Here is a 16,814-nt window from a genome sequence, read left to right on the forward strand (position 1 = left end):
GTATCTTAGGATTGGAATATACCCAAGAGTTCACTAACAAGAAGAAGAAGAAAGAAATGATTGCAAAACTACGTGGTCCAGAAAAGCTAATAAACCAACATTTCTTGCACAAGCTTGAAGGGCGGCCGGTGAAATCAGCTCCGTCACAAGATGGCCGAATCGGTTGCAGCAAATTATATGAAAACAGCAGCGACTTGGCGGATTGCTCGGATGCCATCTACAATGCGTGATCCTGCGGTCTTGAAGTTGACACGGTTGGACACGAACAATACCGATTCAGGAGACAACCTACATGAACTCACAAAATAAGAGACGTGAAAGAGGGTCGATTCAAGGTGGCGGCGCTGGAGATTACATGAAAACAACTGTATGAAAACAGTGAACGTAAACGTTACACCTCGAGGCCGACCGAACAAATCGATTGTCCTTACCTTTCGCTAAGTTGTACAGATTTTTTTCGGATGCGATATCGAAGATATTCGTAGAGAATATCGAGCACTTCAAAGGATCCTACGCGAATATAATAGAGCTACTCCGAAGCTTTTATGGCTCGTACTACTTAATCCAGAGGAAATGACATGGGATTATTCCCATGCATATCATGCCACCAGAAATGTCATGCACCAAGCATTAGATGCGCACAAGCATAATTAGCCAGAGCTAATGGATTTTTCTCAAGATCCATGGGGTTCCGCAGGATCTTATCTTGAAGACACGTGACACGTGGCAACCAGATGTTTGCTCTGATGAAGATCCTAGTCTCGACCCAAATCATGGACTCATTCGTGGGTGAGTATGGTCTTTCAAAGTACTCGTGACTACTTTATTACCGTCAAAAGTTATAAACCTCATTGCGTAATTGAGTCCATGCCTAATCTTTTCAGCTTTCGTCTGTCTCATTACTCTCTTATATCTCTTGCCAGTTTGTAATATGCTTTCCCGCTACACTGGTCATGAAAAATGTTTGTATTGCCCTCAACCTCAACTATATAAGGTGATGCGATGATTGAATAAAAAAAAATGACGGGGAGAAGGACACTAGAAGTGCGAAAAGTTTCTTTCGGATCACTTAAGTGCCAAATCGAAGAAATTTCAGTCAAATTAATTAGGTGAAATTTATAATTAAATCTTGATATGACGTGGCATATTTTTAAAAAATTAATTCCACGTGGCATTTTTGTTTAAACACACTCAATATATTAAAAAAATTAAACTTAAAAAATCAAGAAAAAAAAATTAGGCTGACTATGGCCGAACCCTAGCTAGTGGTTGTCACCACAACCACCGGGAAGGGCCAACAAAAGTCGCCCGAGCCTTCCTGAAGCTCAACGACCCTCGGTGGCCCTCGTCTGGGGCTAGGCAAGACCCTCACTCAGATTTGGGGCAAGGGTCGCGCCTAGCCCCAAATGAGGGCCAATAGGCCCTTATCAGGCTTAGGGAAGGGCCAAGTGACCTCCTCCAGGCCTTCCTGGCGACGGACTAGCCACAGCCTGCTTGAGGATTTTTTTTTTTCAATTTATTTATTTATTTTATTCTAATTAAGTCTGTTTTTTTTTATTAGTAATTGTTTTTAACATTTAGGTTTTTTTTAATACTTTACATGCCGATTGAACCCCTGGCGAGTCACGTTGGCTCAAGATATTAATAATAAAAAGCCGAGTCTAATTTCCGGCCAAACATATCGGAGTTGGCACCGAGAATATCGTTTTTCAAAAAAATCGGCACTTAAGTGATCCAATAGAAACTTTAGACACTAAAGTGAATTCCGTATCTAACTTTTGGCACTTTCAACGTCATTCTTTACTAAAAAAATGTAGAGTCGGGAAAAGAGAGAATTTCCCATTTTCTGCTATGTCTCAAGCATTCTCGTAGACCCTTCTCCTTTCGGGCCCGGTGATATTTGCAAGGGCATATTTACAGGTTCAATTCAATAAAGATGAGATGGCTCGACAAGTATGCTCTCGACTTGTCTCTTGAATTGGATCCTGCGGATGGGAAAGCTTTTCTGAGGTCAGAGGTCCTTAAGATGGACATTAACGGTATATGGAGGCCGATAGGCAAACTCATTTAATGACCGAGAGTAGTAAAGGCCTGAACGGCGAGAAATGCATACACATCTCCATTCGTCATCTTCCTCTTGATCACCTCACCCACCTTGATAAGAAGTCTAATTTGACTAAAGGGCAAACGGCATCGTGCCCCCCCACCGTGTTAATGTCAAGGCCATTATCTTTCCACAAAAATAGCAAAAACTTCGAGTGCGTCTATTCCATAAAAGAAATTGAATAATTCGAAAAATATTTTCTTAAAAATATCACTCGTATCGCCTACAAGAAAGAATTAATAAAAAGAAAAATCCATCCATCATGCATGTAATGCTAATACATAAATTGCTGTCGATAACGAAAGCAATTTTCGTTGGTTAATTATTTTAAGAGGTACGAACGATCATTTTGAGAAAAGTGTTCTTCGAATCATCCACTTTTCACGAAATAAACGGAGCATTAATTGTTAGGGAAAAAAAACTAACCATATAGAAGCTTATTGACAACACGCATGATGATACTACTGGAGTAGAATTTCTGCTCTAGCAAAAATTTGTTTGATTTCGCAACTTTATTTTTCTACTTATAGAGTATATTTTTACTTCATTTTTTTACTTGAAGAAATAAAAAAAAAAATTTACTTAGCTTTAAAAGTAGAAAAATGAAATTTTTCTCAAAAGTAGGAGAAGCAAAACCAATTTCAAAAGACGGAAGATAACAAGTAGACACGTGAGGCGTTCAAAAAATTTCTAGAAAAAACCCGACGAAAAGATAAAAAAGATGAAAAGCTTGACCAATGGATGATCATTGACATGGGACAATGGACCCTGATGGTCCTACTCACATTTCTTCCAACTCAAATAATGGCAAAAACTTCAAAGCAATAAGGAATCGACAAAAGATTCCAGCTGAAGGTGATCCTCCGACCTAAGCAGCTCGTGATACTCCTCAAATATCTTCTCCAGCGTCTTCTTGTTGCTGTTGTCGGGCAACCAAATTCGATGGCACGGGGAGGAAGACGACGACGACGGCGCATTCTTATTGTCGCCGGAGCAGATCATCTCATCACCGCCGCTGCCACCGCCGCCGCAGCACCCTTCCACATCCACTATGTCGTTGTAGTCGTCGTCGTCGTCGCAGAACCAGTTGTGTTCTTTAGCCTCGCTGATCATCCACGAAAGATCGTTGTTACTGCAAGTGTTGTTACCGTTGATGATCATATCGTGGCTCTCGTGCTTATCATGCGCCATGGCTTCTTCGTCTGCGGTCTCCACAGTCTCGAAGCTTCTGTTCCTCGCGATGGAGAATATTGGGGAAACCCTAATTGCCTTGGGCTGGTGGACTTTGATCTTCGTGGCGGCGGCAGCGTCTTCTTCTTCTTGATCTTCTTGAGGGCTCTTCTTCGATTGCCTCTTCTTCTTGCTGGTGCTGATGAGATTGCTGACTTTGTTGTTGTTGTTGTTGTTGGTGCTGCTTCTCTTCTTTGGGCCCTTCAGTCCTCTGCTGGGGTTGTCATTGCCGTCAGTGGCGACTCGCTTGCTGAGGTGGGAGTTCCAGTAGTTCTTGATTTCATTGTCAGTTCGGCCCGGAAGTCGCCCGGCAATCAGTGACCACCGGTTTCCGAGGAGGGCGTGAAGCTTCATGATGAGGTCTTCCTCATCCTGAGTGATGTTCCCTCTCTTGATGTCTGGCCTTAGATAGTTCATCCACCTTAGCCTGCAGCTCTTCCCACATCTCAGCAACCCTTCACGCATTGCGCAACAAGACAGAAAGAGGAATAAAAAAAGGTCAGTTTCTCTCAAGTTCTGCTGAAGACCCACCCATCATTAATCCTCATAAAGTGCATAAAGAAATTATACAAGCTCGGCTGGAAAATCAATCCTATTAAAGTGGGTCAAGAAAAGTTTCACGTTTGGCTCTAATTCCAATCAAAACGGCATCGAAAAGTTCACATTCGCCCTCCGCGAAGGTTTCGGTCGAACTGGAAAGAAGAGTAATCGGAAGTTTCACCTGCTTTCTTAGGCAAGGATCGCCAATGACCTTCGCCGTGCGTCTGAATGTACTTAACGAGCATGGTGTCTTCTTTGTTCGACCACGGCCCTCTACGTAAACCCACCTTAGAGCAGCATGGTGCTCTTCCCATGCTTTCTGCTTTTCTCTCTCTCTCTCTCTCTAGATTTCTTCAATCAATATGCAGCAGACAAGCTACGAAGTGGTCCTCTTATATACCATGTGAACCCTTTGAACTTTTCTAGGGCATAGTTATATTCCACCAACGAAGAAGCTGTCAATTATTTAACGGTTATCCCCACATGTTCCATGCCTTTGGGTCATCCCTTCCCAGCTTCCATGAACTACGTGGCCAAATCAAAAGTTACTCGGAAGGTTGAAAGATGAGATTTTATATTGCCACAGATAGAATAGTGCTTGTTATTATTATGTGGACCACCAGATTTATTGGGGTTTGGGAAGAAGGTGCTTGGGTTTAAAGTAAGTCCCAAGCAAGTGGACCGTCCCACTTGAGTGTGTTCGATAACAAGTGTAAAACTAAAATAATATTGAGTAAGTACGAGCTTGCTTCCGATAGTAAGTGAACTTTTAAATTACCAGGTGGGGAGAAGTTACGAATTTGAAGGATTCACCGGTCAAGGTGAGTTTGATTTCTCAAGGTTGATGTGACGTTAAAATCTATAGGAAAAATTTCAAAAAAGGACCCGAAAGTCGTGTAGGGCTTGAAGTAGACCTTATTTTAAATAAAAGCCTAAAATACTCAAATTATTTCAAAGAAAGGCCCAACCTAAGGGCATTTTCGTCTTTTACTTTTTTTCTTTTTTCCCCCTCCCCTCCCCTCCCCAAGCCATCGTCCCCCTCGTGCCGCCCTTGCCCGGGCGGCGTCAGGCTACCTTCGTTGGATTTGGCGAGGGCGAGGGCAACCCTCGCCCTCACCTAATGCTAGCCTTGGCGAGGGTTGCTCGACGCCAGCCCGGGCAGCGAGGGTAGCCCGACGCTGGCTCAGGCGAGGGCGGCCAAAGCCGAGGATGGCCCGGGGAGGAGAGAGGAAGGGAGAAAAAAGAAAAAGAAAAGGCAAAAAGAAAAATTTTAAAAAGTAAAATATAAAAATGCCCTTCGGCCAGGCAATTCTTTGAAAAAATTTGGGCACTTCAGGCTTTTATTTGAAATAAAATTCACTTCAGACCTTTATGAGAAAACGATGGCACTTCAAGCTTTTTTTTTTTTAGAATTTTGCAAATTCTATCTGCAGATTGGGAAAAAAAAATGCTTTGTCTTTTGTGATATTATTTGCATAATTTTCGCAAGGGGAAATTAACTTTTCGGCCTGTCCCTTTCCCCCATGATCTTGGACACTGACGGATGGCTTTCGAGAAAAACGCATTATTGAGGTCCTAAATTTACACCTGTCTCTCAGCACCTACGAATGAGGGGAAAAAATCATTGGACCTCCCCGTAAATGATTTTGACATGAGCGGTAAAGGTGGGAAAAGTGAAGCACGAGCACCAATTCCACGGTGTACATTCCCAAAATGGTGAACGAAGAGTGCGGCGGAACCCGGTTCTGGTATCGTTTCGGAAAGTCCGAACTAAATGCTCGAGCCAACAGGTGGAGGTAGATCGCATGAGTGCGAAGAACGTGAAAACCCTACGGACAAACGATGCCGAATACTTCAACATAAATCGAACGAGAAAGAAAGGGAATCCTTATTCACTACTAATAACATAATTGTACTTCAAGCCGATGAACGAGTGATTACTACGTCGTTCGGGGGTAAAATACTGAAGATGTCGGCCAGTTGAGTGCAAAAGAATCATGTGAAGGTTAGGAAATCGAAACGAGACATTGGCGACGAAGGGTGGACGTGAAATCGCCAAAGGAAGAAGATAGCCTCGAGCTCAACTACCCCTCCCTTCCCTTTACTTCACCTTCTTCATCTGCCCTTCTCCCACACGAACGTCAATTTAATCACCCCAAAGATCTTGGTTGGTGGCCAATTTTTTATGGAGACGCGTATTTATTAAATCAAAGAGCTGATCCCACGAAGAATTTTAAATCGGTACACCTATGGCAAATTTGCCCTCAACTAGTTATTTGAAATCCCGAATGGATACATCTATGATAAATTTTGCCATCCGTTAGTTTCCGTTAAATTTTATTGTCGAATTGCCGGGCTGCCACGTCAACAGGTGTACCGGTTTGGGGTTTCTACCATCCGTTTGTCTAGTGTACGGGTTTGAAGCTTTTCGTGGTATTAACTCAATTTCACGAAAACTAATGAAGAGTAAATTTGTTATAAGTGTACCGGTTTATGATCTTCTGTGATTAAAAAATTAGTTTATGATAAATTTATCACAAGTGTAATAGTTTTGAATTTTTTGTGATATTAACTATACATCAAAGCACAACAATCGACATGATGTTCTCAATCATATTGATTATAAGATGCAAAAAAAAAAAAAAAAAAAACGGTTGAGTGTGAAGCACACGACTTGTAGATAGGGCACGAGGAGGAGGTTGTCCAAATTGGGGTTTCCCCCAACTCACGGGGATGTGTCGAAGGATCAAACGGTGTTGCTTTTGTTTCTAGTCAATTCGGATCGAGTCCAACGTACGAGCGAGGGTTTGTGCTGTGTGGTATTTACAGCATATGGGGAGAAGATATACTTGGCTCCATCAAGCTTCATGTCTAGGCCACTACTTCATATTTGTCGCGAAATAACACGACATGCCAAACTTTGCACACGAAAGATTTATCGATTTGAAGTTTGGAAGCCCACGTGCCACATAGAGTCGAGTCTGCCTGGAGAAAGACGACCGACCGACTGACGATAATGCGAGAGTATCGTGTCGACAGTCCTCGTTTTTCGTTTGCGCGAAATCGCGACGTGAGTTAGAGTTAGATTACATTGCCGAAATAGGTAGGGATTAAGCAGGAAACATCGGTGATTTGATTGGTAATTTACGCTTTCATCTCTTTGGCGACATGGCATGACTATTATGGGACAAAGCAGGTAAAAGCCTAGGAAGTCAAATTTGCCTTTTCATTTTGTCCCTTTGATTTCGCAAGTGAAGGGGGACAATCTCCCAATTGGGCATGGCCCCAGGAGATGAAAGTAGGAATAAAGTGATCCTAGAATTCACATCGGTCGGCATAATCTTTTTCTTTTATTTTATGACGACATCAATCGTTCAATCATTGTGAAGGGACAATCTCGCAGTTGAGCATCGGCCCTTTTTTGGAAGCCACAAAAAGAAATCAAGTGGTTCTAGATTTCACGTTGGATGGCATAGTCTACATCTAACCACATTTTTTGTTGGATTTTGTTGCCTACATAAATGGGACAATGGATAGAGACCCTCCAATTCCATCGACGTGGGTTATAACCGTTGACGTTTAGAGTCACAAACAACAGATGAGACAAAGTGTTTATGGTGACCCAACTCAAATTAGGGTTGTGTAATATGCATTTGTAGAAGTAACTAATTACAGCAAGGGTACATATAAAATGTAATTATAGGAATACCTCAATATACATGTAAATTACAAGTTATTAGTAACTTCCTGGATATTATGGGTGAACAACGGAGCCGATTTGACCCGGGAACCGAATCGAATTGGCTTTCCTTTGCTGGTTCATAGGGGAAGTGGTTCGTTTTCGGGTTCCATCTGGAACCTACTCATTAAAACAGGTTTCGGGATCTACCCAAATTTCACATGTATTGTTAATTGAACGATAGCAATAAATCACCACCTTTTTTTTTTGTCCAATCCTATTCTATTCTATTTTATAAGCCACCATGTATTATATGTGTTTGCATAGATTACGAAACTCTACTCCCTCTTCATGCATCCCCACCCCAACTCCCTCCTAAGGTGGAGATATGAACTCCGTACCCGCCCCCCCTTTCTCGAGTAAGAAGAGTGGTCATTGAGGCAAACCCTTAGTAGTTAATCATCACTTTTAATGATCATAATTTGCTGTTATAATCCACTGACCACAACTCATATTTAGATACGCGAATAAATATGAAACATTAACAAAGTAAATGTCTCAATCATAAATATCGTCGGAAAGGAAAGCTACGATTAGCTATTTCGGATTACACGCTCATCATTAGATGCCAAGTACTATAGTAGGATAGCGCGAAAACAAGTGTCTAGAAAAACACAAAAACTTATTACAGTTTACAAGTTGTTTACTGGAACCTGTAATCTGCTTGTGAACTAGGTTTTCCAATATTTGAAAATTGTAACCCACTCCGCACATTTTGAAACCATGCTCTCCCCTAGCTTTGAACCGGTTCAAAACCAAATGGAGCAAGTCGTTGAATTGAGGCTTTTTGGGAAAAACATTTTGACTTTGAGCATCCCGACATAAGTAGGCCACTTTTTTCTACTTTTATGGTCGAATACGTAGGCCACTATTGAGAACTTTTTCCTAACTGCTCCACATTTTCTATGACATGCTCCATGCTCATCCACTCGATCTTTGCGGCTCCTAAACCAATCATGCACTCTACAACGACCGTCCCTTCGTTCACGGACCAATTCGATTCCAAAACCGTTCCTGCCCTCGATTCGAATGGGTCCGGGTACCACTTCCTTACTCCGATCGAGGTTAGTCGTGAACGCATCTCAGGTCGAAGTCAACTACCACGAACCCTCTGCTCGAATTCGGACAAGGCAAGCACCGAATCGGGATCATACTCGACCAAACTTAGACTTCTCGTACCACGCTCTGCTCTGCTCTCCGCTCTACCTCATTTCAGTACGTAGATGTTGCCTCAATATCCGGGTCGTTGAATTTCACCACCAATCGTGACATCCTCAATCTTCTCGAACGGGCACAGTATCCCATCCACGGCGGTTCACTGGCCCACGGCACTGGGATTTGGCCAGTGCAAATTTAATGGGGGTAATACTATATGGCAAAAAGAATTCTAAGCTGGATCTCGAATTCGTTATTCTAATGAAGGTGTTGGAGACGTGACTAATTTCAGCACAAACGAGAAAAACCCTATAAGCAAATCGCTAAACCAAGATTAAGTTGGTCGCGACCGAGCGATTATTTGTTGACCCTAAATTAATCAAGTGCTCTTATGTTGAGTTTGCATGTGATAATCCCTGTTGCTAGAGACTGGCGTTGGCCAGTGGGAGCTGAATGGTAATTTTTTTTTTTTTAATGTTAACCGTCCGAGACGATCCGGATAATATTTCGAAAGAGTGGGAAGAGATCCCAATGAGCGATTCCTCTTGAGTTCAGAGTAAGATTCCACGAGCATTCAATGCTCTCCTTGTAAAATGTCTGAATGATGAAGCATTTATGTCATCGCACGATCATGAGCTGTTTCCGTGGGGAATGGTGGAAAACCATCCACGTTCTTCTTTTATATGGTAGTAGCAATTCCGTCAATAAAAGAGGCAGCGGTCGTAAATTTTTCCCTTTTTTTCGCCTTAATATAGGTAACATCACGAACTCTTTCAAAATTTTTCCCTTTTTTTTTTCCCTTAACATAGGTAATATCACTTACTCTTTCCATTTTCGGTTGACATCTCGAGCTAGCGAAAGTCTATCGTTTTCCACCACACTGTCTTGCTCGTGTTATGTAGAGTCAACGCACCGCAAAAAGAAACTTCTCTTTACAAACCATGGCCGATAAGTGTCTTCGGGACACTCGTTAACAAAACCCTTAAAACTCAAACGAACGTGACGATGATCTTGTTGTTATTTAGGCTCTTCATGTATTGATCCTTATAGGTGGAGTCCGGTGGAGGTGAACCACATATATACATAGCATATAAGCCCGATATTGTCGGGTGATGCAGGGAATTTGTACACGCTCTCTTACATGCAAGCTATGAAATTGGGGTAACATGAGTGATCGCACCCTGCAAAAGGGTCGATGCCATATGAGAAAGTTCAAGTTTACAGGTAGGTGGAAACTCTACATAATAGAGCATATAAACCCTATTGTTAAGTGACGTTCGTAACCCTTCTTAGCTAGCAATTAGCAATGGTTGGTTTCAGGGGAAAAGCTCAAATCCTAGATGTCAAAGCGTGATCCTAAGAATCAGCAAGCGAGAATAAAAAAAAGCAAAACCCAAAGGACCTCCGGCCAAATTGGAAGACACCCTCCGTTTGTTTTCTCCACCACGTTCTAGGGTTTTGGAGCGGAGGAGACGAGGAGTTGTACGTTAGGTTTGAAACACTCCGATGAGATATTTTTACCGGAGTTGGATAGATTCGGAGCGACATAAGAACCGTTGAGGTATTGGATCCAGCCCCCGCTATTGAAGGGTGGTTGACAAAAAAAATTGAAGTTTTGATTTTCGATGTTTCGTCCGACCTTCAACGTGATAAAACTGGAGCTTGTTTTTTTTTTTTTTTTTTGTTGGGGGGAGGTGCAGTTTCTGTCTGTAACGGACGGTGGAGATCGTGTACTGAAAACGCAGGAGGAGCCGCGCTGGAAGGACTTGTGTACGTCCGGTGTCATCGTGCGTACTTCGCGATGGGCATGTGTTGATTGACTTCTACAATGGAGACAACTTTACGTAAGGCCAGGATTCGTTACGGGTGTTTTTCCAAAATAATTTTTTTAAAATAAATATTTATAAAATTATTTTTTAAAAATAAATATTTACTGATTTGGGTCTCGCTCGGCGGTTGGGTTGCCGAGCAAGGCCCGCTCGGTAGTGGGTCTGCCAAGCAAGGCGCTGGGCCCACCCCAACCCCTTGCTCGATAGGCCCACTGCCGAGCAAGGCACAAATCCTGCTCGCAATCTTTTTTTTTTTTTTTTTAATTTCGTATTTTTTTAATTATTGATACTTAGAATATTTATTTTATTTATAATTTTTTTTCTTGTGAAGCTTATATTTATAACATTATTAGCAATAATTAATGTAAATATTTATTAAGATATATAATTAATAAATAATGTTGTGATATAATATAATATAACCGCAGGAATATGTTAGAAACCGCAATAATAGATATATGGGAAACCGCATCAAAAGAGTTAAAAACCACATGTAAAGATTAAAAACCACAGCAAAAGAGTGGAAATGAATAAAGAAAATGCAAAACTTTGGAAGGGCATATCTCATCGCTCGGGCGTCCGTTTGAGACAAATTTTTTTTTTTATTTCACGTAATTTCCGTTTGCAATGGATTCGTCTCGAAAAATTACGTGAAATAAAAAAAAAATTCGTCTCAAACGGACGCCCGAGCGATGAGATATGCCCTTCCAAAGTTTTGCCTTTTCTTTATTCGTTTCCACTTTTTTGCTGCGGTTTTTAATCTTTCCATGCGGTTTTTAACTCTTTTGCTGCGGTTTCGGGTTTTTTCCAAAATAATTTTTTTAAAATAAATAAAATAAATATAAACATGTTAAAAAAATACGAAATAAACTAAATATTATAAGTATAAATAATTAAAATTATTAAAAAATTGAAATTAAAAAAAAATGGACCGCTCGGTAGCCGGGGCGGGCCCAGCCCGACCTCACTCGACAGTTGAACCGCCGAGCGAGACCCAAACTCGTAAATATTTATTTTTAAAAAATAATTTTGTAAATATTTATTTTTAAAAAATTAAATTGAAAAAAAACCCGATTCGTTACACGGTGCCCGATGCCATTATTTATTTCTTTTATAATTGGTAAGATTCACGTGTAAGTTTTATTAAAAAAATCTCGTATCGAAGAGTTCTTGTAATGTGAAGGAAAAATATATCGTAATTGACTAATAATTTATTATCTTAATTTTTTGATTAAAGGTGAGTCAAACTAAATACGTTGACGAGCTTGAATTTGAACTTTTTATCAATGAAAATGAAGTTTTTACACTAGCCATGTGATATTTAAAAAATGTAACGGCCCTGGTGCAAAGCAGGAAATTGATCCGATGGCCCACAGATTCTCTCTCCCTCTCTTTTAATTGTGGATGTGATGTGTGATTAGATTGTTCGAGACATGCTACAAACAAGTACCAACATACTAATTCGATGCCGTTATGTGACCGCACTAGATACTGGACATGTTCATCGTCTCCTATTCCGGGAACACTTCTCTAAAAACCCATGAAATGACAGTCGCGTCATTTAGTTCTCTACATTTTCAGTGTAGATAGCATTGGTCGTGTTCAATCCTCTAGACCTCTTTTTCTTCTGTAGGAACAGAAATCGTGATGAAGATATACCAGTGAAACCATTTGTCCAGTGCCACTCCCCAGAAGATACACAAAGTCCTTAAGAAAGGAGGCTGGATGTTCCAGCTTCAGGAGGGAGCTTCCTGAACCAGACAAAATGGCCCAACTGACCTGAGTGCAGCAGCCCAGCTGGTGACTTCAAAATGCAAGTAGGGCATCGCCTTACTATAAACTTTATGCAGACCACTTGCGGTGACTTGCACATATGGAAACCAAACCCCAGCCACATTACGCTCGCTACAACAAGACGTTATGGAAAAGGATGTAGCAACTTCATTTGCGACTCCACAGAAATTGGGGGCCTGTGGTTTGTGACCAGAGTTCTAGGTCGATCGTGTGCCCCTAATGAGTTTCATCAAAGAAGTTCTTCACTGGGAATGAGTGAATTCAGACCAAGGAACGCAGACACGCTCGGCGAGCCCGTCATTGCAATGGCAAGTATAGTGGGTGGAAGAAGGGGACATTCTAAGGACAACACCATAACAGCATGGGACGGATTTGGCTTCAGAGCTGGTCACTAGTCCTAGTTGGGAGCAGCCCAAAGCCTTAACTAATCTACTACATCCGTGTTGTTCTCTAAATCAATACTTCAGTGGAGGCAACTCACCTGGACCAACAGTCTCGGCATCAAGCAAAGTCTGGATCGATGATGAACGTTGCGTGGGCTTCAAGTTTAGGCATCAGCAGGTAGACACTCCATATCACGGAGGGGGATGTATTGCAGTTAATTACAAGACAATCAACCCTTATAAATGAACGGTGCAATAGTTAGATGACTTGCACCATTATGGGATGCTCAGGATGCACGTTTGGGCAGACCATCCATGGACCTAACGTGATCCAATAGTATAGATGTTCGATCAGCACAATTAGAGAACAATCTTCATCTTCCCTTTATTGGTAATGGGTATAGATATACTTGACCACCGTTTAACAGCAAATACATCATCAGTTTCCTCACCTCCCAACACAAGTAGCACATAGCATTGACAAGTAATCATAGAGCAAAAATCATCATTAAGCTATAGGAAAGATAAGAAGATCCCCATGAAAGGTGAGCAAAATAGCAAAGCAATAAGCTTCACCTGATATCTGTAAGAAGACATTCATCCTAGGGATCCGGGCTAAGAAGAATATACTTTTTCTGTTTGATGTGTAACTAGGAGCATCATACATTAAATCCTTAAAAGCAAAGGGGGAAAAATACATCTTCCAGTTCTCAGCTCTCACACGGCACAGCAACATCACCATTGGCTCATATATCCCAAAATAATCCACCTAGGAAGCCTCCGGTTAGTGATCACCATTTATTCCAAATATACGTACCTTGTGCATATTGGGAAACTTTGCTACCACCAATACGAATACTGCCAATGTGTTAAGGAAGAGCATTGGGTTCTTATAGTCTGTTGTGTGTGAGGCTATGAGATACCTGCCAGAATGAAACGGGGCTATGAAGGATGTCTTCTTGTGACTAAAAACAGCATAAGTGACTCTAAAATCGTGAGGCTAATTGTATCTAAGATAGCAGATTTTATAGAAGATCTTATGTGCAACAATGTAAAATTACCCAGGTCTAAGAAGCTTTTATGCCCTCCAGATTCCTAGCTTAGTGGGGAATATTCTACATCCTCTAACGCTACCAAAAAAGATGCGCATTATGTAAACTGTATATATACACAGCTGTGCAATTTTTCATCCGATTATACATATCTAAACATGATGCAGTCAACAATATACTGTAGCGTGTAGAGCAGACATAAATATGAGAGTGATCGACCATATGCGAATTGGAACTGATCTGTGATTTATGAGCAGTGGACGTCCAAAAGCACTAAAACGACAAAACTAGTTGTAAGGACAATACAGGGGTTAAAGACTTCCTCACAGCACCAATGCGCTAATTAGGATGAACTCCACAAAGAACTACGTAAAAGTGTCCTTGAACTAGACCATAAACAAAATGAAGTTTGTGCCTTTTTCGGTTGGGGTGGGGCGGGTAAGAATCATTCCTTCTTTCTTTTCACTGAGAGCAGGATATAGGCAAAGAATGGTCAGTGTACTTGCAAATCAACAGAGGCTGGTTTCACGATTTTTTTCATGATTTGTAAACTTCGCAACAAAATGCCAGGAACATAAGAGCAGCACAGGTGAGAGTAGATGGGGTACAAATAGAAAACTGACGGTCAGAGGTCTAAATACCCAGAGAAGCAATTTCAGATGAATTAGTTCGACACATCCTTGGACCTATTTCTCTTGAACAATCAATCATGACACAATAATCAACAAGTTTCTAACTTAAATTAGGATAGACAAAAATGTGTTATAGAGGATATCCACCAACTCCATCAACAAGAAAGAGTGCATGACATGGCCCCATGGGTGCAGTAGACATAACTATGTCACAAAAGTAGAGCAGGTGACAAGGCTTAAAATGACATGCAAATCACTTACAGCACCACAGGAACAACAGTCAAAAACTTCCTATTCCGAGTGAGTTGCTTGCCATTGTCTATCTGTTCCCACCAAGTCAAAGCATTGTAAATTCCCTGGTCATCGGAAAATGGCGTGCCCTTCTTCCAATGAAAGAAATGATAAGTTACCTGAAGGGAGATGTAACAATCACCACACAGTCAGTAACTTGATTGGAGAGACGGAGACTATATATTTGCCGAAGAAAGACAATAAACCATACCAGATGAAGAAACTTCAATAGACTTCTATCCAAAATGTAAGATATTCAAAAGAAACTTCCGCAATACAGGTACCCCCTCTAAATAAGAATTACTTGAGAAGACATTAACTGAAATAAAGAAATTCCTGAATTATTGATCCCATCACATCAATCAATAACATTTTACTCATTTCTCAAAAATAACGTCCCGTGTCTAGAAGCCACAGTAACCAGATAATGTAGTCAAATATCTTCGAGAACAAGTATTTATCCCAGAAGCAGTAAATGCTGAGTTATATCATGCTGGACAATACGGCTTGTTGCCTTTGTGGCTTAATGTAAGGTTGCCTGAAGTAAGACTAAAGAAGAAAAAGGAGATTACATAAAGATGCCAAAAGTGACTCATGGACTTATCACAGGCACTCCCTGACCAAAATTTCAGTATAGATCATCACTTTCACGATCATTAATCTGATTGCCAACATATAGAGGCAGGAGATTGTGCAAGATATTTAACATTTGCACACACAACCACAGCTGCAACAAACAGGAGTAATCAGCAATACTTGGGTTAAAATGATGAAGTTCAAGACTGAGAAACTTAGCAGAAATGGTACTCATGCACGTAGTACAGCCTATTAGAACACGACTATACAAAAGTGCCTTAAAATTATACGAGTGAAACGTATCAATACTGACAGTTCTAGGACACTATGGTGTATAATCAGCAGAAAGCTGGAGAAATAGATGTTATCCATACATTCATGGCACTATTCAGCAGACACTCATGCTGAAATTTCTGCCTGGCAGAATAGAAAGGCACAATCTCTTTCGTATTCAGCTCTTCTTCACTACTTGAAGGTAGGTTAATCACAATTCTCAATGAAATGATAATCTACAGCCTAGACACACTAATGCTAGCCAATGCTCCGAAAATCTGATAGGACACTCCAGAGTTCTGAATGTGATTATCAACCTACTTACAAGGAAACACCAGAAACACGGAAAAAATCCCAACTTATAGAACACCAACATAAAAATGAGACCCCCCCCTCTAAAGCCCACAACACCACTCTTTTTTCTTACCTGTAAGAGTGGACTATCCTTAAAAAGACACAAAAAGATGAATTCCCAATCGACCTACTTTTCTTTAACTCTTAATGCCAACAATCAAGGAGCCTAGGGACGCCCAAACTAATCCACTCCAAAATCCATTTACGATCGACTCCTTTAAATACTCAGCACCCTAATCCTCCAAGCAGCGACTCAACAGGCAGCAATGCGAAAACCTTAACGCCCCAGGTCACCACGCAACAAAGACAGATGACCGATCCTCAACCTCGATCGATCACTCGATTGACACAACACCGAAACTCCCCCCAGCTCCGGAATCGAAGAAAACCTGAAAAAAAGATAAAAGGGCGGGTAAAAAGAGACGTACGAGGAAGTGGGAGAGATTGACGATGGTCCAGGCCATCCCGGGCGAGCAATTGAAGAGCGAGAGGACAATCAGCCACGAGATGAACACGATGAGGATGTACGTCGTCCACACTCCAGGATACGTGAACCACTCGGTGTTCCTGTTCAGATCCGTCGGAGGCACCGCCTTCACGTACATTCTCTCTCTCGCTTCGTCTCCCTCCTTTCAATCCGATCCGATTTTCCGAATCAATCCAAGTATCGGGATGAGCGAAGAAGGAGAAACTCAGGACGACGGATTGTGATCGCGAGCTCCTGAACGGATCGATCGATCGATCGAGAAGGACTGAGCCGATCGAATTGGGGAAATAATAAAAAAAGGGTTCGTGAGATTCGTGAGGGAGGGGGGGCGAATGGTCAGCGTGGGAGACCGGCAAGAGGTTGAGATAGCGATGA

At 41.4% G+C, this 16,814-nt stretch overlaps 2 protein-coding genes across 2 annotated transcripts; both read right to left on the reverse strand.

Annotated features, from left to right (window-relative positions):
* Positions 1-2,817: 2,817 nt before the first annotated feature.
* On the reverse strand, positions 2,818-4,355 carry LOC115748056 (transcription factor MYB1-like). The gene is made up of 2 exons (XM_030684427.2): positions 4,056-4,355; positions 2,818-3,789 (listed from the first exon to the last, which is right to left on the reverse strand). Exons 1-2 carry the CDS (start codon positions 4,186-4,188, stop codon positions 2,921-2,923), a joined length of 1,002 nt encoding a protein of 333 aa, XP_030540287.1. The 5' UTR covers positions 4,189-4,355; the 3' UTR covers positions 2,818-2,920.
* Positions 4,356-13,265: 8,910 nt separating this feature from the next.
* On the reverse strand, positions 13,266-16,814 carry LOC115748043 (ORM1-like protein 2). The gene is made up of 3 exons (XM_030684412.2): positions 16,381-16,814; positions 14,720-14,868; positions 13,266-13,697 (listed from the first exon to the last, which is right to left on the reverse strand). Exons 1-3 carry the CDS (start codon positions 16,555-16,557, stop codon positions 13,559-13,561), a joined length of 465 nt encoding a protein of 154 aa, XP_030540272.1. The 5' UTR covers positions 16,558-16,814; the 3' UTR covers positions 13,266-13,558.

Source organism: Rhodamnia argentea, chromosome 3 (genome assembly GCF_020921035.1).
Source record: "Rhodamnia argentea isolate NSW1041297 chromosome 3, ASM2092103v1, whole genome shotgun sequence".
Taxonomy (NCBI): Eukaryota; Viridiplantae; Streptophyta; class Magnoliopsida; order Myrtales; family Myrtaceae; genus Rhodamnia; species Rhodamnia argentea.

Coding starts and splice junctions, on each gene's coding strand:
- LOC115748043 (XM_030684412.2), bottom strand. CDS start 16,557: ATGTACGTGAAGGCGGTGCCTCCGACGGATCTGAACAGGAACACCGAG. Junction 14,869..16,380: donor TCAATCTCTCCCACTTCCTC/GTACGTCTCTTT, acceptor ATCTCCCTTCAG/GTAACTTATCATTTCTTTCA. Junction 13,698..14,719: donor ACTGTTGTTCCTGTGGTGCT/GTAAGTGATTTG, acceptor TCATTCTGGCAG/GTATCTCATAGCCTCACACA.
- LOC115748056 (XM_030684427.2), bottom strand. CDS start 4,188: ATGGGAAGAGCACCATGCTGCTCTAAGGTGGGTTTACGTAGAGGGCCG. Junction 3,790..4,055: donor ATCCTTGCCTAAGAAAGCAG/GTGAAACTTCCG, acceptor CAATGCGTGAAG/GGTTGCTGAGATGTGGGAAG.